The sequence below is a fragment of the Equus caballus genome, chromosome 2 (genome assembly GCF_041296265.1).
Source record: "Equus caballus isolate H_3958 breed thoroughbred chromosome 2, TB-T2T, whole genome shotgun sequence".
Classification (NCBI taxonomy): Eukaryota; Metazoa; Chordata; class Mammalia; order Perissodactyla; family Equidae; genus Equus; species Equus caballus.
In genome coordinates this window covers 6894096-6915554 of record NC_091685.1, presented here as the reverse complement: position 1 = coordinate 6915554, position 21459 = coordinate 6894096, and the positions used below count along the sequence as shown (strand labels likewise).

Sequence of the window (21459 nt, the reverse complement as noted above, 5' to 3'; positions counted from 1 at the left end):
AATCCCCAAGAAGGGTGACGAATCGGGTAGAAAGGCAGACCTGACCTGGCCTAGCTTCGGCTTCCAGGAGATACCCACTACAGGCTCTCAGTGCTGCAGATACCAGGAATCTGGATCATACACACCATCCAGTCCAGGGGCCACATCCAAGGAAAACAGATAAGGGAGTCCCAGTAAAAATAAGGATAGCAGATATTTATTGAGCCAATATGACACAAGCTGGAGCCAAAATCCTTGACATAGTTATCTCATTTAATCCTCACAATAATCCTAGAACAGCACTAACACACTAAGTGCATAGTAGGTGCTCAACAATAAATATTTGCCGAATGAAAGGTGGATGCTGTTACCACTTCAAAATGGTAGCTTGTCCCAGTGTTACACAGAACGGCACAGCCTGAATTCGAACCCTGAGCAGCCAGATTCCAATGGCTGTGCTTGTAACCACTTCACCTTACAGCACCTTGTGAGAAAGTGGATGTTAACAGATGCCCGAGAGAGCTTGCTTTTGGTGTGCTTATTCAATAACTCAGGGTTCCCAGTGACTGAGAGGTCAAATGGGCCTCAATTTCCTTACCCATAAAATGGGGATAATAATTAATCTTTCTTTTATTCAACCAATATTTATTGATCATCCATTGTGCTCCAGGCACTATTCTCGGATTACTAAGGATTAAGTGAGGAAATGCAAAATGGTAAATTCACTTCCCTACTCCCTTAATCCCTTGCATTTATTTGAAGGGATAGTGGTTTTATTTTTTTACGAATTTGGTGAATGTTATGAAACTCACATACAACATTTTTGCCTTCAATTTCAGGAGATTCTTCAACTTTCTAAAGTCCATATTGCCCTGTTACAGTTAAAAACTGTTGCAGAGGAACTCAGTAAAACCATGCTCTCACATCAGAACCCCCATTGGCATTCACAAGCACCCAATACGGCAGAGAAGAGGGTACCATTTTTACAGACAACTAAAATTACAGAAAACTGGCATATCTAATGATTGCAGTTTCACAGATAGTAGCTCAGGACAAGAATCTCGCATCTCCTGCCTTTAAATCCACGGCTTTTTCCAACCATCAAAACAGAAAGCCCTTCCATTCTAGGGTTAGACCAGAGGAGACAGAAGAGATGCCATTTGACTTCTATCCTAGAAAGGTGGATGAATGAGAGCCCAGCAGCAAAGAGCAGCTCATCTGGAAAAAGGAGCCCAGGCCGCATAGTTAGAAAAAGCGACCTCGACAAATCTCTCTCTGTGCGCACTTGCTACATCCGTAAAATGGGCTAATAACTTCTGCTGCTCCGGCTTCCCTGTAGTGCTTGCTACACTACGGCTCAAAGGAGCACAAGATGCAAATGCTTCACAGCTGCGTGCAGCCAGAAGAGATGGTTAAGCTCGTTACCGAGGGTCTCCGGGCGCCGAGAGCAGGAATGTTCACGCTTTTCTGCTGTTGGCTTCCGGCTTCCCCACTGCAAACTCACAGTCCCTGGCGGAGCGGGAAGCCTTTGAGAAATCGGGATGTGGAAAAGAGTAATGCTCCTAACGGGCTTAGAACAGTGTCTGGCATTTAACAGCCGCTTAGTAAATACCTGCTGATTGAATCCATGACGGAGTGAGTCTACAGAGAACAACCTCCTCCGTGCCCGCGCGCGGCTCAGGACCCCTCCAGCCCGCGGGGCGCCACACTCACCGGGCGCCGAGGCTTCCTGGAGCAGGCGCAGCCCTCCGCTCCCGCCGCCTCCGCTTCAGGAGCTCGTGGAGCTGCCGCAACTCTAACAGCCCCAGTCGGGCTCCTCTTGCAGCACCGTCCGCAAGCCGGCGGCGAAGCCAGCTCCCCGCTAGGACGGGAAAGGAGGTGGAGAAAAGAAAAGTTCGCGCCAAACGTCGTGGCCCCGCCCCCAGGCGGCCTCCACGGCCCGTCACCGCCCGCCCCGCCTCCCTGGGCGGGGACCTGTGACGCGCGTGCGCCGACGTGCGGCGGCCATCATTGATCCGCTCTCCGGCGCCGTTCGCGGAAGGAAGTGCATTACGCGGCAGCGTTTCCGATTTCAAGATGGTCGCCTGAGCTATTTAGTGAGACTTCCTGCGCCGTTCTCCGTCCCTCTCGGGTTTTCTTAAGCGGGATGTGACGCATTAAAGGGCCCGACGGTAATAGAGCTGAAGGCGTTCTAAAATGGCGAACCGGACGGTGAAGGATGCGCACAGCATCCACGGCACCAACCCTCAGTATCTGGTGGAGAAGATCATTCGGACGCGAATCTATGAGTCCAAGTACTGGAAAGAGGAGTGCTTTGGACTTACGGGTGAGCGGGAGCGCGCGACGCCCCCCGGCCGACTGGTGGCTCAGTTCGGCTGACGGCGCGGGTAGGACTGGGCCTTTGGGATTGAGACTGGAGGGGAATCCGTCAGTCATTCAGGAAAATCTGAGCGCCTACTATGTGCCTAGGCTTGTTTTGTTCTTTTGGGGTTACAGAGGAATCTGATAGGGCCTTATTCGGAAGGATGTCTCGGTCGGGTTGAGTCCATGTTTAATGATAACTTGCTGGGTTCCAGTGTTAAGTTCAGGGACCCTGAAGGTCTTAAAGGAACATCAACATGCCAGCAACCAAATTCCTGACCTTACTATCCCTAAATCTGGACCGTTTGCAGTATTTCCACGTCCGCGTCCTAATATAAATACCAGTTTTTCAAAAAAGTCTTCCAGCTAGTCTTTCTATCTTTGTTTGAATTCCGGCTCCTCTGTTTAGTAGCTCTGTTACCCCAGTGAACCATGGCTTCCTTTATCGTAAAACGAGTGTAATACCCACCTCAAAGGGTTGTTCTAAGGATTAAATACGATAATGTGTGAAAAGTGTTTGGTATAGTTAAAGATACATATTAATAAAAAGTACTCAGTAATCAGTGGTAGTGATGGTGCTAGTTGTTACCACTGTTAACTACTACTGTGCTGTTACTGCTGCTGCCACCACTGCTAGCTGTGTGTCCATGGACGAGTAGTATTGTTTCTCTGAGTCGCCATTAAATTTTGAAGTCATATAAGGTTTACTTTTGGCCCTTTTCCGATTCTATAGTTCTCTCCTTGGATGATCTCCTCCATACCATTGCATCCTATATGTAGATGCCTCCAAATTTGTCTCTCTGGCCCAGATCTCTCCCTGAGATCTGTCTCTAATTCCAAGAATGCCAACTCAGTGTGTCCAAACGTGAACTCGTGACCTCTTTTTTCCCCCGACTAGGTTACGTTCCTTTGTGTATTTTCATTGCATTCTGCCTCTCCTTAGTACTACTTCTCACACTTTCAATTATTTTTTGAATGTGTTCTAGCTTGCTAGACTGTGAACTCCTTAAGAGTAGTAATGATGTTCCTCTTCTTTATTCCTGTACCTGTATCTTTAGTACCTCAGTACCTAGCTATAAGTTGTTGACTGTAATGTTGAATGAATTAGTATAGAATTTATCCTAAAGGAACTTGAAGTCTGATTTATAAAACAGTTTTCCATTAATGGTAGCTAACATTTATTATTAGCTATATGACAGGTAGTATTGGCATTTATTTTTATTGTCTCATTTGATTCTCACTATAGCCCTTAAACTTTGTACCTTTATTGTTCAAATTTGAACTGACAGGCTCAAAGAGAGGTGAAATGACTTGCCCTAGTTCACACAGCTAGGGTTTGATTTTGACAAAAACGTTGGAAGGTTTTTATCCTCATTCTGTAGATGAGAAGAGGTTTGCTCAAGGTTGTGTTGCTATTGAAGGTTGTTTGTTGTTATTATCGTTTTGTTTCTTTTGACTCGTAATCTGGCAGTTTTTCCCCTACCATGATGATGACAAGTGGGGACTCTGAAGTTAGACTGCTTAGATTTAAATCCAGACCCTGCTACTCTCTGGCTGTGGACCTGGAGCAAGTCATGTAACCTTTCTTAGCCCTCATTTGCCTTAGATGAAAACAGGGCAGTGCTAGAATTTGCCTCATGGCTTATTGTGAAGATTAAATGAGAAAATATGAAATGCTTACCAGAGTACCTGGCATATAGTAGTTCTTAAGTGTATATTAGCTGCTATCATTATTCTTATTCTTATTACTATTACTATTAATACACACTTGTTCTCCATATTAGGAGATGATGATGTTGATGAGTATTCAGGAGCACCAGACTTTGAACTAACTTCTCTCCACTTCAGACTGGGAAAAGCTTAGCCCTAATATGTCTGAGATGCCACTCTGTTTTTGTTTTTGTTTTTTTAGCTGAACTTGTAGTCGATAAAGCCATGGAGTTAAGGTTTGTGGGTGGAGTCTATGGTGGCAACATAAAGCCAACTCCCTTTCTGTGTTTGACCTTGAAGATGCTTCAGATTCAACCCGAGAAGGATATCATTGTAGAGTTTATCAAAAATGAAGATTTCAAGTGAGTGAAATGTTGACTAGCTAATATCAAAGCTTCACTTTGGGTGGTCCAGAATTTGGCCTTGGTTAAGAGGAGTGAAAACAATCTATCTCATTTGCACAGAGAGTTCCACTCTAGGATCTTGCTCTTGAGTTTGTATTTTGTCTGTTTTGGTTGTATTGATCGTCTTTACTTTCTCAGTCCTGGTAACTTTTCCCCCAAAAAAGTATTTCACAAACTCACTGAACATTTTTTTTTTTTAAGATTGGCACCTGAGCTAACAACTGTTCCCAGTCTTCTTTTTTTTTTTCCTGCTTTTTCTCCCCAAATCTCCCCAGTACATAGTTGTGTATTTTAGTTGTGGGTCCTTCTGGTTGTGGCATGTGGGACACCACCTCAGCATGGCCTGATGAGCGGTGCCATGTCTGCGCCCAGAATCCAAACCAGTGAGACCCTTGGCCACCGAAGCAAAGCATGTGAACTTAACCACTTGGCCACGGGCCGGCCCCTCACTGAACATATTTTAAGCAGAAGTGAGTGCCTAATATGTTGGGAGCACTGGGCACTCAAGGATGAAGAAAACAACAGAATGTGGTAGACTAGAGGGAAAACTTTGGTGTTAGATGTAGATTCATGTCCAGACCCTGTTACTTATTACTGTGACCTTGGAAAAGTTACTTAATTTCCTAAGCTTTACATTCTTTAGCTGTAAAATAGAGACTAATACCAATTCAGGATTGTCATGAGGGTTGAAAGAAGATAGTACAGGGTCTGGCTTGGTGGCGTAGTAGTTAAATTTGCACGCTCTGCTTTGGTGGCCTGGGGTTCACAGGTTCAGATCCCGGGCATGCACCTACACACCGCTCATCAAGCCATGCTCTGGCTGCATCCCACATAAATTAGAGGAAGATTGGCAACAGATGTTAGCTCAGGGCCAGTCTTCCTCACCAAAACAGAAGAAGATCGTACAGGGCCAGCCCCAGTTAAGTTTGGCACACTCCACTTTGGTGGCCCAGTACTTTGGTGGACTTGTATTACTTGTCTGTCAGTGGCCATGCTGTGGTGGCAGCTCACATACAAAAGAGGAAGATTGGCAGCAGGTGTTAGCTCAGGGCAAATCTTCCTCAGCAAAGAGAAGAGGAGATAGTAGGGTAAGTCTCACAACATAGAGGCTGTTGTATGGTAAATACCCCAAAAATGTCTGCTGCTCATATTATTTTACTATCCATTCTCAATGAGCAGACAAGTATAGGAGACAGACATAGCTTATTATGTGTCACCCTCTAGTCTGAAGGATTTACATATAATAATTTATTTAACCTTCACAACAACCCTGTAAAATTATTCTCAGTATACAGGGGAGGAAATTTAGGCACAGAGAGATTAAGTAATTTCCCCAAGGTTATACAGCTAGTAAGTGGCAAAGCTGGCTTCAGAATCTATTCTTCACTACTCTCTTCTGTTAGTCATAAAAGAAACTGTTGAGTTTCAAATGCCTAGTGGTTATCCAAGTGGAGATTTAAGTGGGTAGTTGGATATAGAAGAAAGGGAAAAGGAAGGAATCTTACAAAATATTAATGGCTAGAAATAGCTAACTTTTATTAGGCACTTCACTATGTGCTGTATGCTGCGCTTAGCACTTTACACACATTTCTTACTTAATACACCAAGCCAGCAGATTAGGTACTATTCTGTCCATTTTACAAGGATTGAGAAATCAAGTAACTTGCCCAGTGTTACAAAGTTAGTAAATAATGGAATCAGAATTTGAACCCAGATGACATTTATCCAGAACCAGCATTCCGCTATCTACCCACAATTTATATATTTACTTCTATGTGTATTAGTTTGTGTATGGTTAATAAATAGATGTTATACTTTCTGTTATTAAAATCAGTATCTCATTTGATTCTTACAATAATCCTGTGAGGTGAATAGGTTCTAACTTAGTTTTACAGATGATATAATAGACTCCGAAAGTTGAGCAACATGTCCCAAGTGGCCACCACCAGTAAGAGGTAGAATATGAACTTGCACCCAGGTCTCCACATTTTAGCTATCTTTCTCCTGCCCCATGCTGCCTCTAAAATTGCAGCTTCCTCATCTGCCAGAGAGAAGAAAGCACTTGTTTATTCACTACTGTCATGAGAAAAGCCAGTTGTAAAACTCAGGAACTTTTTAGAATGGCCTGTAGTTTCACTGTCATCTATCTGTCAGGTATGTCCGCATGTTGGGAGCACTTTACATGAGGCTGACAGGCACTGCAATTGATTGCTACAAGTACTTGGAGCCTCTGTACAACGACTATCGGAAAATCAAGAGCCAGAACCGAAATGGAGGTGAGTATGGTATCAAGTGACTGGACATTCATCCCTGAACCAGTTTTTATTTCACCAGTATCTGTGCCCTCATGTTGCCGCGTCTGTTTTGAGTGCTCCTCTTCATCTGTATTGTTACTGTCTTCATCCAGGCCCCTCCATCTCCTTCACAGGGAGTACTCCATCAGACTACTAGCTTCCTCTTGGCCTTATCCGGTCCCCCGTCTGCCTGCCTTTCCAACTACATCTTATGTGTATATATATATATATATAGTTTTTTTCTCTCCAAAGCCCCAGTACATAGTTGTATATCCTAGTTGTAGGTCATTCTAGTTCTATGTGGGATGCTACCACAGCATGGCTTAATGAACAGTGCATAGGTCCGCACCCAGGATCCGAACCGGCAAACCCTGGACTGCCAAAGCAGAGTACGCAAATTTACCCACTAGGCCACCCGGCCAGCCCCAGCATCTTATATTATTCCCTGTTTTGTATCATTTGCTCCATCCCACAACATCTAGCTCCAGAATGACCTCCATAAAAGCCTTGCCCAGACCTCCTGCACAAAATTAGTTTTCCATATGTTACATCTTCACCATTCTTTCTAGTGGCCTCTCTTCTAGTACTGTACTTCACACTACAGTATATAGACTAAATGTATTTATACTTATGTAGGAATCCCACTGAAAAATAACAAGTATATCCAAAAGGGGCAGCTCCATACCTTTTACAGAGAGTTACTTTTTGTGGTAAAGTGGAATTTGGGGTAATGCCATCAAAACCTTTTCTCACTTAGTGTTGTAACAAAATATTAGTAACATTTGCCTTTCCTCTCTACATGTATCATTAAGCAGTAGAAAGTTAAGAATTTGCCATTATACTTTAAACTTTTATTAGCTTATTAATTCACTTATTGAATAAATACTTATTAAGTGCCAACGTCATCTTTGTATGTCATGGAAATAACTGTGCTCTGTAATGGGAGTAACATGGTGAACAAGATAGACATGGCCATGACCATCGTGGAATTACTGATTATGTTATGTTAGATAGGGTTTCTCTATTGACACTATGGCCCAGATAATTCGTTGCTGTGAGGAGCTGTCCTGTGCATTGTAGGACATTTAGCAGTATCCCTGGCCTCTCCTACTAGATGCCAGTTGTCAGGGGCAAAATCACTCCTGAACTAAGGTAATGTTTACTGTAGAAATTCTCAAAAGCTATTGCTCCCTTTACCATATAAGATACATGTTCTATATTCAGAAACATAGTGGGTTTACATACAAAATTGCACTTTAGTTATTTGATCTATCCAAGGACATCACCCCTGTACAATTCAGGACTATTTGTGCTTGCTTTTGGGTTTGTCTCTCCTGCTCATTGGGACAGCTTCATTCATCCCTTTATCCCCAACTCCTAGAAGAGGCCTGGCACATAGAGGACTTCAGTAAAGGCGAGGTGAACAGATGAAGATAGGTGCTGATGACAAGGCCATGAAGCGCTGTAGTTTGAGCCCAGGTTTGACGATAGTTCCTTCTGCATAATTGCCACACTACAGTAGCTTTCCTGGTGAATGTGCAGGGCAAGGGAAGCTGCAGAGAATTCACACTTTCTATACCAAGTGCTCTTTTGGTTATTTTAAATATAGAATCTTAGACTTCTTTTACTTTTTGGCTATCTAAATTTATTCCCAAGTTGGTTGCGCTTCTGATTTTTCTTTCAGAGTTTGAGCTGATGCATGTCGACGAGTTTATTGATGAACTACTGCACAGTGAGAGGGTCTGCGACATCATTCTGCCCCGGCTACAGGTGAGCGGCAGAGGCCTCACATCAGAGCCACCCTCCCCAACAGGCAAGCGGACAGACACACTTACACAACAAACCTCTGAAGCCCATGGACAGAGGCCTCACATCAGAGCCACCCTCCCCCAAACAGGCAAGCAGACAGACACACTTACACAACAAACCTCTGAAGCCCATGGACAGAGGCCTCACATCAGAGCCACCCTCCCCAACAGGCAAGCGGACAGACACACTTACACAATAACCCTCTGAAGCCCATGGACAAAGGCCTCACATCAGAGCCACCCTCCCCAACAGGCAAGCAGACAGACACACTTACACAACAAACCTCTGAAGCCCATGGACAAAGGCCTCACATCAGAGCCACCCTCCCCAACAGGCAAGCGGACAGACACACTTACACAATAACCCTCTGAAGCCCATGGACAAAGGCCTCACATCAGAGCCACCCTCCCCAACAGGCAAGCGGACAGACACACTTACACAATAACCCTCTGAAGCCCATGGACAAAGGCCTCACATCAGAGCCACCCTCCCCAACAGGCAAGCGGACAGACACACTTACACAACAAACCTCTGAAGCCCATGGACAGAGGCCTCACATCAGAGCCACCCTCCCCCAAACAGGCAAGCGGACAGACACACTTACACAACAAACCTCTGAAGCCCATGGACAGAGGCCTCACATCAGAACCACCCTCCCCAACAGGCAAGCAGACAGACACACTTACACAACAAACCTCTGAAGCCCATGGACAGAGGCCTCACATCAGAGCCACCCTCCCCCAAACAGGCAAGCAGACAGACACACTTACACAACAAACCTCTGAAGCCCATGGACAAAGGCCTCACATCAGAGCCACCCTCCCCCAAACAGGCAAGCAGACAGACACACTTACACAACAAACCTCTGAAGCCCATGGACAAAGGTCTCACATCAGAACCACCCTCCCCCAAACAGGCAAGCAGACAGACACACTTACACAACAAACCTCTGAAGCCCATGGACAAAGGCCTCACATCAGAGCCACCCTCCCCCAACAGGCAAGCGGACAGACACACTTACACAACAAACCTCTGAAGCCCATGGACAAAGGTCTCACATCAGAACCACCCTCCCCCAAACAGGCAAGCAGACAGACACACTTACACAACAAACCTCTGAAGCCCATGGACAAAGGCCTCACATCAGAGCCACCCTCCCCCAAACAGGCAAGCAGACAGACACACTTACACAATAAACCTCTGAAGCCCATGGATAGTCTTAATGTCTATGAAAGAGAGAGGGGCTGGGGAGAAAACAGATAAAGTATTTGAAGGGTAGGGCTTTAAAAGTGAATAATTAGCACAAGAAAACTTTCTTCTTTAAAATGTTATATCAAGGAAATTGTAGATAGAGTAGGTTTTTAAACTTTATGAGCAGCTTTTTTCAAATTGGTCTTCATATAAAAATCTAGGATATAAAACAGATAAAAAGAGGGTGAGGAGCAGGAGACTGATTTAAATATCACCTTTATCATCCCGCCTCCCTTTCCTAGTGATAAATGATTATCCATGAAGCACTTTTCAGGAATGTGTTTTACACAGTACAATTTTAAAACTACCGTGGCAAATACAAAGAGAAAACAGTTATAGTAGGTAGCCTAAACAGAACAGGAACAGTCTATAGTGGAGAGATGACTAAACAGGGAAGTAGGAGACCTTAGTTTCTTGGTTGTTATTACAGCTGACTAGCAGTGGGACCTGGTCTTATATTCCCATTTATAAAATGGGGAAATTAGACTACCTCAGTGGTCCTTAAGCTGCCCTGTGGGACTGTTTTAAGGCTACTGAGAAGAATAAGGAGACAACCCCATATATTCCAACCAGGGCAGCTCCTTTTTTCTCTAAGTTCTATATTGGGTTTGAGAATGAGATTTCATTTGAACAAAGGCTTTTTTTCTTTTAAATGGCTTTATTAAGGTATAATTGACATACAGTAAACTATGTATATTTAAAGTATTTGGTAAGTTTTGACATATGTATACACCTTTGAATCTATCATCACAATCAAAAATAGTGAACATAAGGGGCCAGCTCCATGGCTGAAGTGTTTAAGTTTGCGCACTCCACTTTGGCAGCCCTGGATTTTGCTGGTTTGGATCCTGGGTGCAGACCTAGCACCACTCATCAAGCCATGCTGAGGTGGCGTCCTACATAGCAGAGCCAGAAGGACCTACAACTAGAATATAAAACTATGTACTGGGGGGCTTTGGGGAGAAGAAGGAGGAAAAAAAAGAAGATTGGCAACAGATATTAGCTCAGGTACCAATCTTAAAAAAAAAAGTGAATATAACTCCTCACCCCAGGAAGTTTCCTCCTTTCCTTTTGTGTAATCCCTCCCTCCCACCTCTCTCCCTCACCCCTAAGGAACAGTGGATGTGCTATCTATCACAATAGATTAGTTTGCATTTTGGAATTAATACAGTACATGCTCTTTTTTGTCTGTCTTCACTCAGCATAATTATTTTGAAATTCATGCATGTTGTTACATGTATCAATAGTTTCATTTCATTGCTGAGTAATATTCCATTGTATGGATATACCACAACTTGTTTACCCATTTATGTGTTTATGCAGAATTGTGGGATACAAGGTCAGTCTACAAAAGTCAGTTGTATTTATATACACTAGCAATGAACAAATGGAATTTGAAATTTTATTCAAAAGATACTGTTTACAACAGCATCAAAAATATAAATTAAGGATGATTTTGTCAAAAGATGTGCAAGACTCACACTTAAAATGACAAAACATTGCATTACTGAGAGAAATTAAAAAGACAACTAAATGGAAAGATATACCACATCCATAGTCTATCTCATACCAAGACTTAGAATTGTTGTCAATTCTCCCAACTTAAGCTAAGTTTCAATTCAGGTTCAACCAAAATCCCAGTAGACTTTGGTAGAACTTGACAGGGTGATTCTAAAATTTATGTGAAAGAGCAAAAGATCTAGCATATCCAAAACAACTTTGAAATAGAACAAAGTAGGAGAACAAACACTACCTGTTTCCAAGACTTGGCTCTAGTAACCAAGACAGTGTTGTATTGGCATAAAAGTAGACAAATGGATCAATGGAACAAAATAAAGGGACCAGAAGTAAATGTACATATATATGGTCACTTGGTTTTCTACAGAGATATCAGGGCATTACTAGTGAGAAATGATAATCTTTTTCACAAATAGTACTGGAACACTTGAATAGCCTTATGGAAACAAATGAATCTCCATCCTTAGCTCACATGATATATAAAAATTAACTTGAAGGGGATAATAGACTTAGTTATAAAAGCTAAGATTATAAAACTTCTAAAAGAAAACACAGGAGTAAATCTTAGTGACCTTGAGTTTGACAAAAATTTCTATATAGGACATAAAAAGCCTGAATTATTTAATAAAAATAAGCCTTTATAAAAAGAAACTTGCTTTTCAAAAGACACTTATTACAAAGTAAAAAGGCAAGCCATAGACTGGAAGACTATATATCCAACAAAAGTCTTGAATCTAGAATATATAAAAAACTCTTGAGCTTAATAACAAGACGACAACCCAATGGGAAAATGAACAAAAGAATTCTAACAGGCATTTTACCAGAGAAAATATACAGTTGATCAGTAGCACATAAAAAGATGCTCAATGCCATCAGTCGTCAGGGAAATGCAAATTAAAATCATAGTAATGTACACTCTATACCTATGAGAAGGTCTAAAATCAGGAAGACCGACCATCCCAAGTGTTGGCAAGGGTGCAGAAGAACTGCAAGTCTCCATACACCAATGGTAACGATATAAAATAGTACAAGTGCTTTGGAAAAATTTGGCAGTTTCTTAGAAAGTAACCATAAACCTGGCCATTCCACTCGTAGGTATTTACTTGAAAAATGAAAGTACAAAGACTTATGCACAAATAATCATAAAAGCTTTATTTGTAATGGCCAGAAATGACAAAAAAGTCCAGATGTTCATCAAATGAATGGATAAGCAAATTGTGGTATGTTCATACAATGGTACTACTCAGCAGTAAAAATGAACTGTTGATACACAGCAGTATGGGTGCATCACAGAATAATTGTGGTGGGTAAAAAAAGACAAAAAACTATGTACTGTACAATTCCCTTCATATAAAATTTTAATAAATGAAAACTAGTGACAAAAAAATCATTGGTTGCCTGCGTGCAGAGGGAGGGAATGGGGAGGAGAGGGAAGGAGAGATGACAAAGGACCACAAGTGAACTTTCAGGCAGGGTGGATATATTCATTATCTAGATGTAATGGTTTTACAGTTGTATATAATACATGTCAACACTCATCAAATTGTATACTTTAAAAATGTATGGTTTATTATATGTCAACTCTACCTCAATGAGACTATAAAAAGTGTTGCAAAAATCACTGGGATAGATGTAGACTAAGGGCCTCTGGCTCTTAGTGCTCTACTGTTCTCTGATTCTGTATGTCTATGTAAGAATTGGTGGGTCCCAGAGACAGTGATGTAGATGGGGGGTGGGAGCAGATTCTTACATGTTTTAACCACCACAGAAACCCCAACTGGGAGGATCCACTACTTCAGGTTTCCTTTGTGATGGTACTGCAGCTCAATAATTCTGAAGCAGTTTGCTGTATACCACCTGGTCTGAGGTGCTTGGTTCCTTGCTAGATATAAACCAAAAGGGATAATTTAAAGATCAAAGGTCACACAGTGTGTGATTTTTATATAATATATCCTGACTAGGAAAATCCATAGTGATAGAAAGCAGATTAGTGGTTAGTCCCTGAGGTGTAGAGAGGGAAAAATGAGGAGTGATTACTTAATAGGTATGGGGTGTTTTTCTGGTATGATGGAAAAGGTTTTAAACTAGTGAGATGTGGTTGTATAGCATTGCAAATACACTAAAGGCCACTGAATTGTACACTTTAAAATGGTTAATTGTTATGTGAATTTCACCTCGATAAAAAACAGCAGACGGATCTGAAAAACTTCAAAGTAGGGAATAGAATAGATTGCAGATATCTGGTAAATGGGTGAGATAAATTTGCTCAAGGCAGTAAACTAGCTGGTAATGAACTAGTAAACTACATGCAATGAACTAACTCTTCGTCCACAGTGACTCAATTACAGGAAATCCAATAAAATAAAAATCCTGAAAATGAGTGTGGTCTCTCTCTCCTGTTCTATATTAGCTACTGTAGACTGTAGTGAAGAGAATGAGATTTCAAGTCTGAAAACCTGCTTTCAGGGCCCATTTCTCACACTAACCCATTGTGGATTACATTAGCTATTATTATTATATTATCCTTAGCTGCTATTTTTAGAATACTGCAAGAAATGGCATACTTTGAAATGCAATGAGGTTTTCGCTAAGGGTTCCAAAGCCCAGTCACCTCTAAGCAAGCCTACTGATGTAAATGAGGTTGGTCTGCATGGAGTCTAGAAGGAAAGACCACAAAACAAGCCTCACTGAGGAGAGACAAATTGAAATCTGACTGACACATGTTATCGTTATGACCAACAGTGTGTTTTGGTGTGGCCTTCTATATGTCCTAGTTACCCTTAAGACAACATTTTGCTCTGATTCTTTTCTTATTAAACAACCCATGGTTATCAGTTTAGCTTCTGATGTGCCCCGACATTGACAAGGAGCTGCTCTGGAATGAATTCTAATTTCATCAAGCACAAATACTATGAATTAATTATTGACATTAGACACTTCCTATTCTAGTGCGCATTAGGGATTCTGGACTCCCTGTCTGATGCAGTCCTAGATCCCAAACTGTGGTGATCCTGTGGCTGGAGAGCCTTTTTCTGAGAAGCCCTTCTCTAAAGGATTGACTTCATTGAGTGGTAGCTTTGTCTCATTTCTCCCAGTGTTCATAGAATTTTGTTACAGAAGAGTGAGAGCTAAGTAGCGTACAAATGTTACTGTTTATTCTAGGGCTATCCAACATTGTGTCCTTGACACAAGAAGATGGTAAGGAGTCTTATGACCCAGCCAGTCCATTTGGCAGTTTTGAACTCACCTTTGCTTTTCACATGCTTAGTCACTTGGTAAGCACTGCTAAGCCACATCTCAAAAGAAAATGGAACAAGGAGATGGATTGTTTGTTTATATCCTGTGCCTGATTTCAAAATGCATGACTCTAGACAGCTCCCTAAATCCTGGGTTTAGTAGAGAGTTGGTGCTACTCTGGAGCAGGACCCAAGGCACTCCTGGGGTAGACTGGTCTGAGCCTCTTCTGGCAGAAATACCAGCCAACACAGTCTCAGCTACATATTTATTGGCCCTTGTATATGACGCCTACATTTTTTTATTAAAGGCTACACCTATACTAGTTGATATTTCAGTGACCTTAGAGTATAAGATCACAGGGAACAGAGCCAGTAGAAAATGAAGATGTTCTCTTCAGCTTTGTATGTATCTGTTTACAAGGGAACTTTAAAGAGTACACAGATTCCAGTATGTTAAACGCCTCAGGAAAATCTTAAGGTGTCTAGGATGTCTTTGAAATGAAATTGCCTCAGCTGTTGCTCCACAGTTTTTCTGTCAATCCCAGAAGCCCAGTGTTGGGACTTCAGGACATAGAGGAGATAGCAAGGCTCCCTACCTCTCACTATGTTCTCTGTAGAAACGCTATGTGCTAGAGGAAGCTGAGCAGCTGGAGCCTCGAGTTAGCGCTCTAGAAGAGGACATGGATGACGTGGAGTCCAGTGAAGAGGAGGAAGAGGAGGATGAGAAGGTCAGGTACCTGGGAACTTAAAGGTTGGAGGGGGTCTAGTTATAGGGGTTGAGAATGGTCTTTTTTAATTTTCTTTAACCAAAAAATACAATATTTAGCGCGGCTGGCCCTGTGGCCAGTGGTTAAATTCAGTGCACTCAACTTTGGTGGTCCAGGTTCAGTTCCCAGACTCAGACCTACCACCACTTGTTTGCGGCCATGCTGTGGTGGCGACCCAGATACAACAGAGGAAGATTGGCACAGATGTTAGCTCAGGGTGAATCTTCCTCAGCAAAAACAAACAAAAAAACCCAGTATTTAGTCATTAAGAGTATGGGTTTTAGAGTTAAATAGACCTTGATTACTACCTCAGCTCTGCTATATACTAGTGGTATAATTTTGTGAAATTACGTCATCTAAGTTTTCTCCTCTGTAAAGCAAGGATAATGATATCTTTCTCTTAGGACTGTTCTAAGTATTAAATGGAGACGATATACATACATAAAGCCCTTAGCATACATTTGTTAAAGTAAATACTTGGGACAAAAATACTACAGTTCATAATTGAACCTATCTGACAAAGTAAGCCTAGTTTAAAAAAAAAAAAATGCCTACTGCATGGTCATGTTCTTTCACTATTAGTTATAATGCTGAAAAATTGAAAACAGCCAAGAGTTGGAGCAGTCAGGTAAACTCTTATATCACCTCAACAGACTAGTAGGCAGCCATTAAAACTGTTAAGAAAAGTAGCTGATCGTGTGGAAATGCTTAAGGTGAGTTAAAAAAGAAGGATCTAAAATATTTGTGATTAAAACAATAAGTAACTATGTATAGAAAAAGGTTGGGGGAAATACAAGAAATGCTGGCTTATGGATACTATGCAAATGGAAGTGTAGCTCTGAGTCAAGCAGACTCCCTCTAGGGGGTGTATAAAGAAGCACAGTCATTCATGAATTGAAAGCCGTGCAAGACTGAAGCACTCTAATGTGGTGAGTGAACCAAAAGTAGGCATTCTTTTTTTTAAATGGAAAATTTCAATCACATACCAAAGTGGAGAGAGTGTGCCTCCATTTACTCATCACCTAGCTTCAACAATGATCAGCTCATAGCCATTTTGTTTCCTCTACATCTCTACCCAGTTGCTCCCCACCAATTATCTGGAAGCAGATCATGGCCATCATATATTTCATCCATAATATTTCAGGAAAGATAAAGGCTCTGTTTTTAAATATAACCATGATACCATCATCACCTCCCCAAAAATAATTCCTTAATATCATCAAATATTCAGTGTTCACATTTCCTCAATTGTCCTATATTATTATTTCAAATTAGTATTCAAATAAGGTCCATAAACTCTAATTGGCTTTTTTGTCTCTTAAGTATCTGTAATCTGTCAGTTCCCTCCATCATTCTTTTTTCTCTATTTTTAAATATATCAGGTTATATTATTCTATACAGATTTTCACAATCTGTTTTTCTGATTGTGTCCCTGTGGTCTCTCTTAACATGTTCATTTGTCCCTTGTATTTCCTGTAAACTACTTCTTAGATCTCAAGGCTTAATTAGATTTGGGGTTTTTATCCCCTTTGGAGTGGAGCAACACTACTTCATAGGTAGTAGTGTGTACTTCCCCCCAGGATGAGCAAAGTCTGGCTCTCTTTTTGTAATATTAGGAGCCACTGATGATCTCTGTCTAGATCCATTAGAGGTTGTAAAATGGTGATATTCTAATTATTTCTTCATCATTTCTCACCTGTAACACTGCTAAAGAGAAATCTAAATCAATATTTAGTGTTTTATAGGTACAGTTTATATAGGAAAGGCAAGATATTTATTTCCATTTGTTATCAATTTTTAAAATATGAGTTGATTCCATAGATCTTCCCAAGTTGATGAATACTCTTTTGTCCTTGGTAACATTGTGAACTCATGGATTTAAGCATATTTGATGTGTTTCAAACCATTATTATCCTTGTTGATTCTCAGATTGTCCCATCTTTGGCCAATAGGGACCCCTCGACTTGAGTTGAAAGACTTTGTGATAACACTTATAGTAGTCTCAGCCTCCTTGCTTTCTGATAGGAGTTATATTCTAGTTATGTCTTGTTAGCTTCTGCCCCTGAAGAGCTCATTGCTGTGGCGTTTGGTGTTTCTAGGCCTTTACAGTTGGCAGAGCTAGGGGAAAATTTTCTGTAAGATTAAACTACTCTATGACTTTGTAGTTTAACCTTATCGATCTTACATCTGTATCTCTTTCACATTGGAAATCCAACTTCTTAAGGAGGTAGGCATATTTACTTGCTTGTCTCTCTCTCCTCTCTCAATCTCAGAATAATGGTACCAACACTAGAACAATAATGAGATTATTAGAAACAGTTTAATTCTTGGATAATTTTTTTCCATTCTTAGGGTTATCCCTCTATATATTCAAATTACTGTTTTTTAAATAAAGTCACTTGGAGGTGGAATTTGGGACAGGATGGGGAGACCGTAAGCAGTGTTCCTAGATGGCTCTCTGCAATATAGCCTGAGCTCATCAGTGACCCATCCATCTCATTTACAGTTGGAGAGAGTGCCATCACCTGATCATCGCCGGAGAAGCTACCGAGACTTGGACAAGCCCCGTCGCTCTCCCACATTACGCTACAGGAGGAGTAGGAGCCGGTCTCCCAGAAGGTCAGGCCTTGGCCTCTTCCAGAGACTTTAGCACTGTAACACAGAAGTCTGGACTTCAGGGAAGGAAAAATGCCAGCCTATGGAGAATGTTTGCTTGCCCAATCTATTAGTTGCTGCAAAACAACCACCCACAAAACCTCAGTAGCAGGCAACAACGTTTAGTTCACAAGTCTGTGGTTAGTGATTTAAGCTGGGGTAGGATAGGCAGTTTTTTTAATATAAGTTAGGTTCACTCACCTGTTTTGCAGTCAGCTGTCTGTTGGCTAGTATAGGGTGGCCTTAGCTAGGATGACTGGAGCAACTCATCCCTTCTCTATGTGTCTCATTCTAGGCTAGGTTAGGCATGTTCTCATGGAAATGGCAGAATCCAAGAGCAAACAAGCCCAATGCAATTATTTCTCCAGTATCTGCTTGTATCACATCTGCAAATATCCCAATGGCCAAAGAAAGTCACATGGCCAATCCAACTTGGATTGGGAGGGTACTAAAAAGTTACATGATAAAGGACGTGGATAACAGAGATGGGTGAAGAATTGGGGTCGTTTTTGCAATCTGCAACATCTAGTGCACTTACTAAGGCTCTTCTCTCTTCTTTCCATATAGACGGAGTCGGTCTCCCAAGAGGAGGAGGTAAGCCTTCAGTGATTTGTGATAAAGGACAGGGATTTGAGGAGAGGGTTGCTGTTGTGAGTATACTGTCAGATATGGGAGTCTGACCACTTATTTCCACAGCCCCTCCCCTCGCCGAGAAAGGCATCGGAGCAAGAGTCCAAGACGTCACCGCAGCAGGTCCCGAGATAGACGGCACAGATCTCGCTCCAAGTCCCCAGGTACAGTATTTGGGCCTTTTGCTATTGGTTGTCTTAAAAACATGTAATAGAAGCAATTAGCCTCCTGCAGTACGGGAGTGCCTGACTGTTTTATTGCCTAGAAAAAAAGGAAATGGACTTAAAATTTGAAAATTAGAGTTCACATCTTGACTCTCACAAGCTTTGCTGATAAGATGACGAGCTTCAGTTTTTTCATCTGAACTTACAGGAATAAGACGTAACAAAATACTGGTAAATTACCCAGTGTGATGTTTGTGAAATGAGCCATAAAGCCCTGGATGCATGTGAAGTTCTCCTCTCCTCAGCATGCACACCCACATCCACGCATCCACACCAGTTCAGAGAGGTGCTGTCACCAATGAGAGGTGTGCTTAGCATAGGCCAAAAAATTATTAAGCCAGTAGAAGGGACTGGGTGAAGTGAAAGTGACAGTGGAGGAGTAGGAGGGTAGAGTCTCACTCATCGAATTGTGCTTTTTCCACCAGGTCATCACCGTAGTCACAGACACAGGAGCCACTCAAAGTCTCCTGAAAGGTATGGATTGACCTCTATTTTGACTTAACAGTTTCACTCTTTATTCAGAAATTAAAGTCCCAATCACAATTAAATTGGACCTGAAATAGTCTTGTTTTGATACAAATATTTAGGAATTCTCCTTCATTACAGGACAAAATCGGCCTACTGCCCTGAGAATTATTAGAATTACTGATCCATTTTGTGTCGTTTTTCCTTGTAGGATTGCAGCTTTGGATAGTGGTAAGGGCATGAGCTTTGGTCTCAGGAGACCTGGGGTTGAGTCCCAACTTTTAATACTTAACAGTTGAATGACATTGGACAAGTCACTTTTGTTTGATAAGCTTTCATTAGAAACCTCTATATGCTATACACTGTCAGGTGCACTCTCCACCTCTCAGAGGTCATTTCCCCAATGGTAAATTTTGGATAGTAACACCTGATTCAGAGTATTGCTCTGAAACATAAAAATACCAAGCACGTTTAATGAATATTGGGTATCATCTCCATCCACACTGGTGTCAGCATACCCCAGTCTTCCTCAAAAGTTCTGGCCCAGCTCCTTGAACAGCTGTTAAATTTAATGATTTGTATGTTTTGCCGTTTCAGATCTAAGAAAAGCCACAAGAAGAGCCGGAGAGGAAATGAGTAATGGACTCAGTTTGGTTTTAGTCCAAATGGCTTCCTGTGGATATGAAGGCCTCTGTCTACATGAAACGATTAAGATCTACTACCCAGGCAGCTATGAGAATATCTTAGTGTTTTTTTTTTTTTTTTTACCAAGTTTCTCCATTTTTTTTAATGAAAGAGGTGCTGAGTTTTGTATCTCTTTTTGAATCATAATCCACATTTGAGAGAGAATGTTTCCCAAGGGCTGCTTTTGACCTCTTTGTACAACCCACCTTGACTGTACTCAAATTTATGAGGGTAGAAAGGATTTGAGGGGTGGAGGATGTGAATGACAAGGAGAGGATGTGGCCACCTGGTGACCCTTTTGTTATTAAATTTGACACACCCATTTCCCATTCTTCTGTGATTTAGTTTTTGGTTTGCTCCGAGGTTGAAACTGTTCTGAGAATCCCGAGTTTTGTGCTGCTGCTGTTACATTCAGACATCAAATCAGTAAAACGTATTAGCTCCAGCAGCAGCAAGTGGTAATAAAGATGAAAACTGACTGCTTAGCAGCAGCTTTGTAAGAAAAGAAGACATTTAAATGTAAGGCTTCTTCTGGATCATTTAGTCCAGTTGCATTGAACAGTTCAACAAAAAAAACTTGGAATGCCTTTTACATGGCATTCTTATTTAGTATTGTTTCTTCTTCCCCACAAGCCTTAAATTACAGGTTAAGGTGCTCAGCCTTTATCCTACAGGCATTGACATTGTCCAAGTCGAGTCAGTAGTATTAGGGCAAAAAGACTGAAAAGGTTTGAAGGAGAGAAAAGTATCTATACCACTTAGAGTTTTGACCTGAATTACTGGACAGTAGTGCCATTCACAAAGCCAGAAAATACAGCAAGAAGAGAGGAGGTTTTAGAGGGGGGCAGGTATTAAAAGTTGTGGTGGTAATAAAAACGATGCATCAGTTTAACTTGAAGTTTAATTTGAGACAGCTATGGTATATCTAGATAAAGCCCAGACAGTTGGAAATAGGGACTGGAGTTGAGAATAATGATCTAGCCCTGAATTGATAATGATTAGGTAATCGCGGAAGATGTAGAATTAAATGAAGACTGCCCAAGGAGTGTGTGTGTGTACGTGTTTGTGTGTAGGAAAAGCCAACAAGAGAATCACAGGCAACACCAACACTAGGGAGAGGAAGAAGTGCAATCACTGACTGAAAACTGAAATGGACCATTCAGAAAGGTAGGAGCATTAGCAAAGAGTAAGTTAAAGCAGCCAAGGGGCCAAGGATGCAGAAGCAAAACAAGACTGAAAACTGTCCATGGGCGTTGATCAGCAAGAGGGTGATGGGATCTTTGCTAGATTTCCATCTACCTGTACTTACCTTTCCTCCTTTAAAAAGGGAAAAGAGATTGAATGACTTCCCACACCTCTGGTTCCAGCAAGAATTGGGAAGACCCAACTGCCTCACAGGATCCAGTTTCTTGGGAAGCCATATCTGGTCATAGGATAAACATCCTATTGCCTGCTATTAAACTCAAGGACTT

At 41.6% G+C, this 21459-nt stretch overlaps 3 protein-coding genes and 1 long non-coding RNA gene across 4 annotated transcripts in view; 1 reads left to right on the top strand and 3 right to left on the bottom strand.

Moving 5' to 3' along the window:
* The window catches only part of ORC1 (origin recognition complex subunit 1), a 35834-nt gene extending 33705 nt beyond the window's left edge, over window positions 1-2129 (bottom strand). Inside the window, exon 1 of the mRNA XM_023636823.2 lies at window positions 1693-2129. The gene's annotated coding sequence lies outside the window, so the exon portion shown is untranslated. The remainder of the gene's footprint in view (window positions 1-1692) is intronic.
* Window positions 1685-21032, top strand: PRPF38A (pre-mRNA processing factor 38A). The gene is made up of 10 exons (XM_001490533.5): window positions 1685-2305; window positions 4253-4412; window positions 6609-6730; window positions 8433-8518; window positions 15180-15290; window positions 17836-17948; window positions 18552-18578; window positions 18681-18778; window positions 19264-19312; window positions 19901-21032. Exons 1-10 carry the CDS (start codon window positions 2176-2178, stop codon window positions 19941-19943), a joined length of 939 nt encoding a protein of 312 aa, XP_001490583.1. The 5' UTR covers window positions 1685-2175; the 3' UTR covers window positions 19944-21032.
* On the bottom strand, window positions 9774-13208 carry LOC138923143 (uncharacterized). Its single transcript, XR_011436351.1, has 2 exons — window positions 13077-13208; window positions 9774-9965 (listed from the first exon to the last, which is right to left on the bottom strand). It is a non-coding gene; the product is annotated as an uncharacterized lncRNA (long non-coding RNA).
* The window catches only part of TUT4 (terminal uridylyl transferase 4), a 127628-nt gene continuing 123799 nt past the window's right edge, over window positions 17631-21459 (bottom strand). Inside the window, exon 32 of the transcript XR_002806610.2 lies at window positions 17631-18875. The gene's annotated coding sequence lies outside the window, so the exon portion shown is untranslated. The remainder of the gene's footprint in view (window positions 18876-21459) is intronic.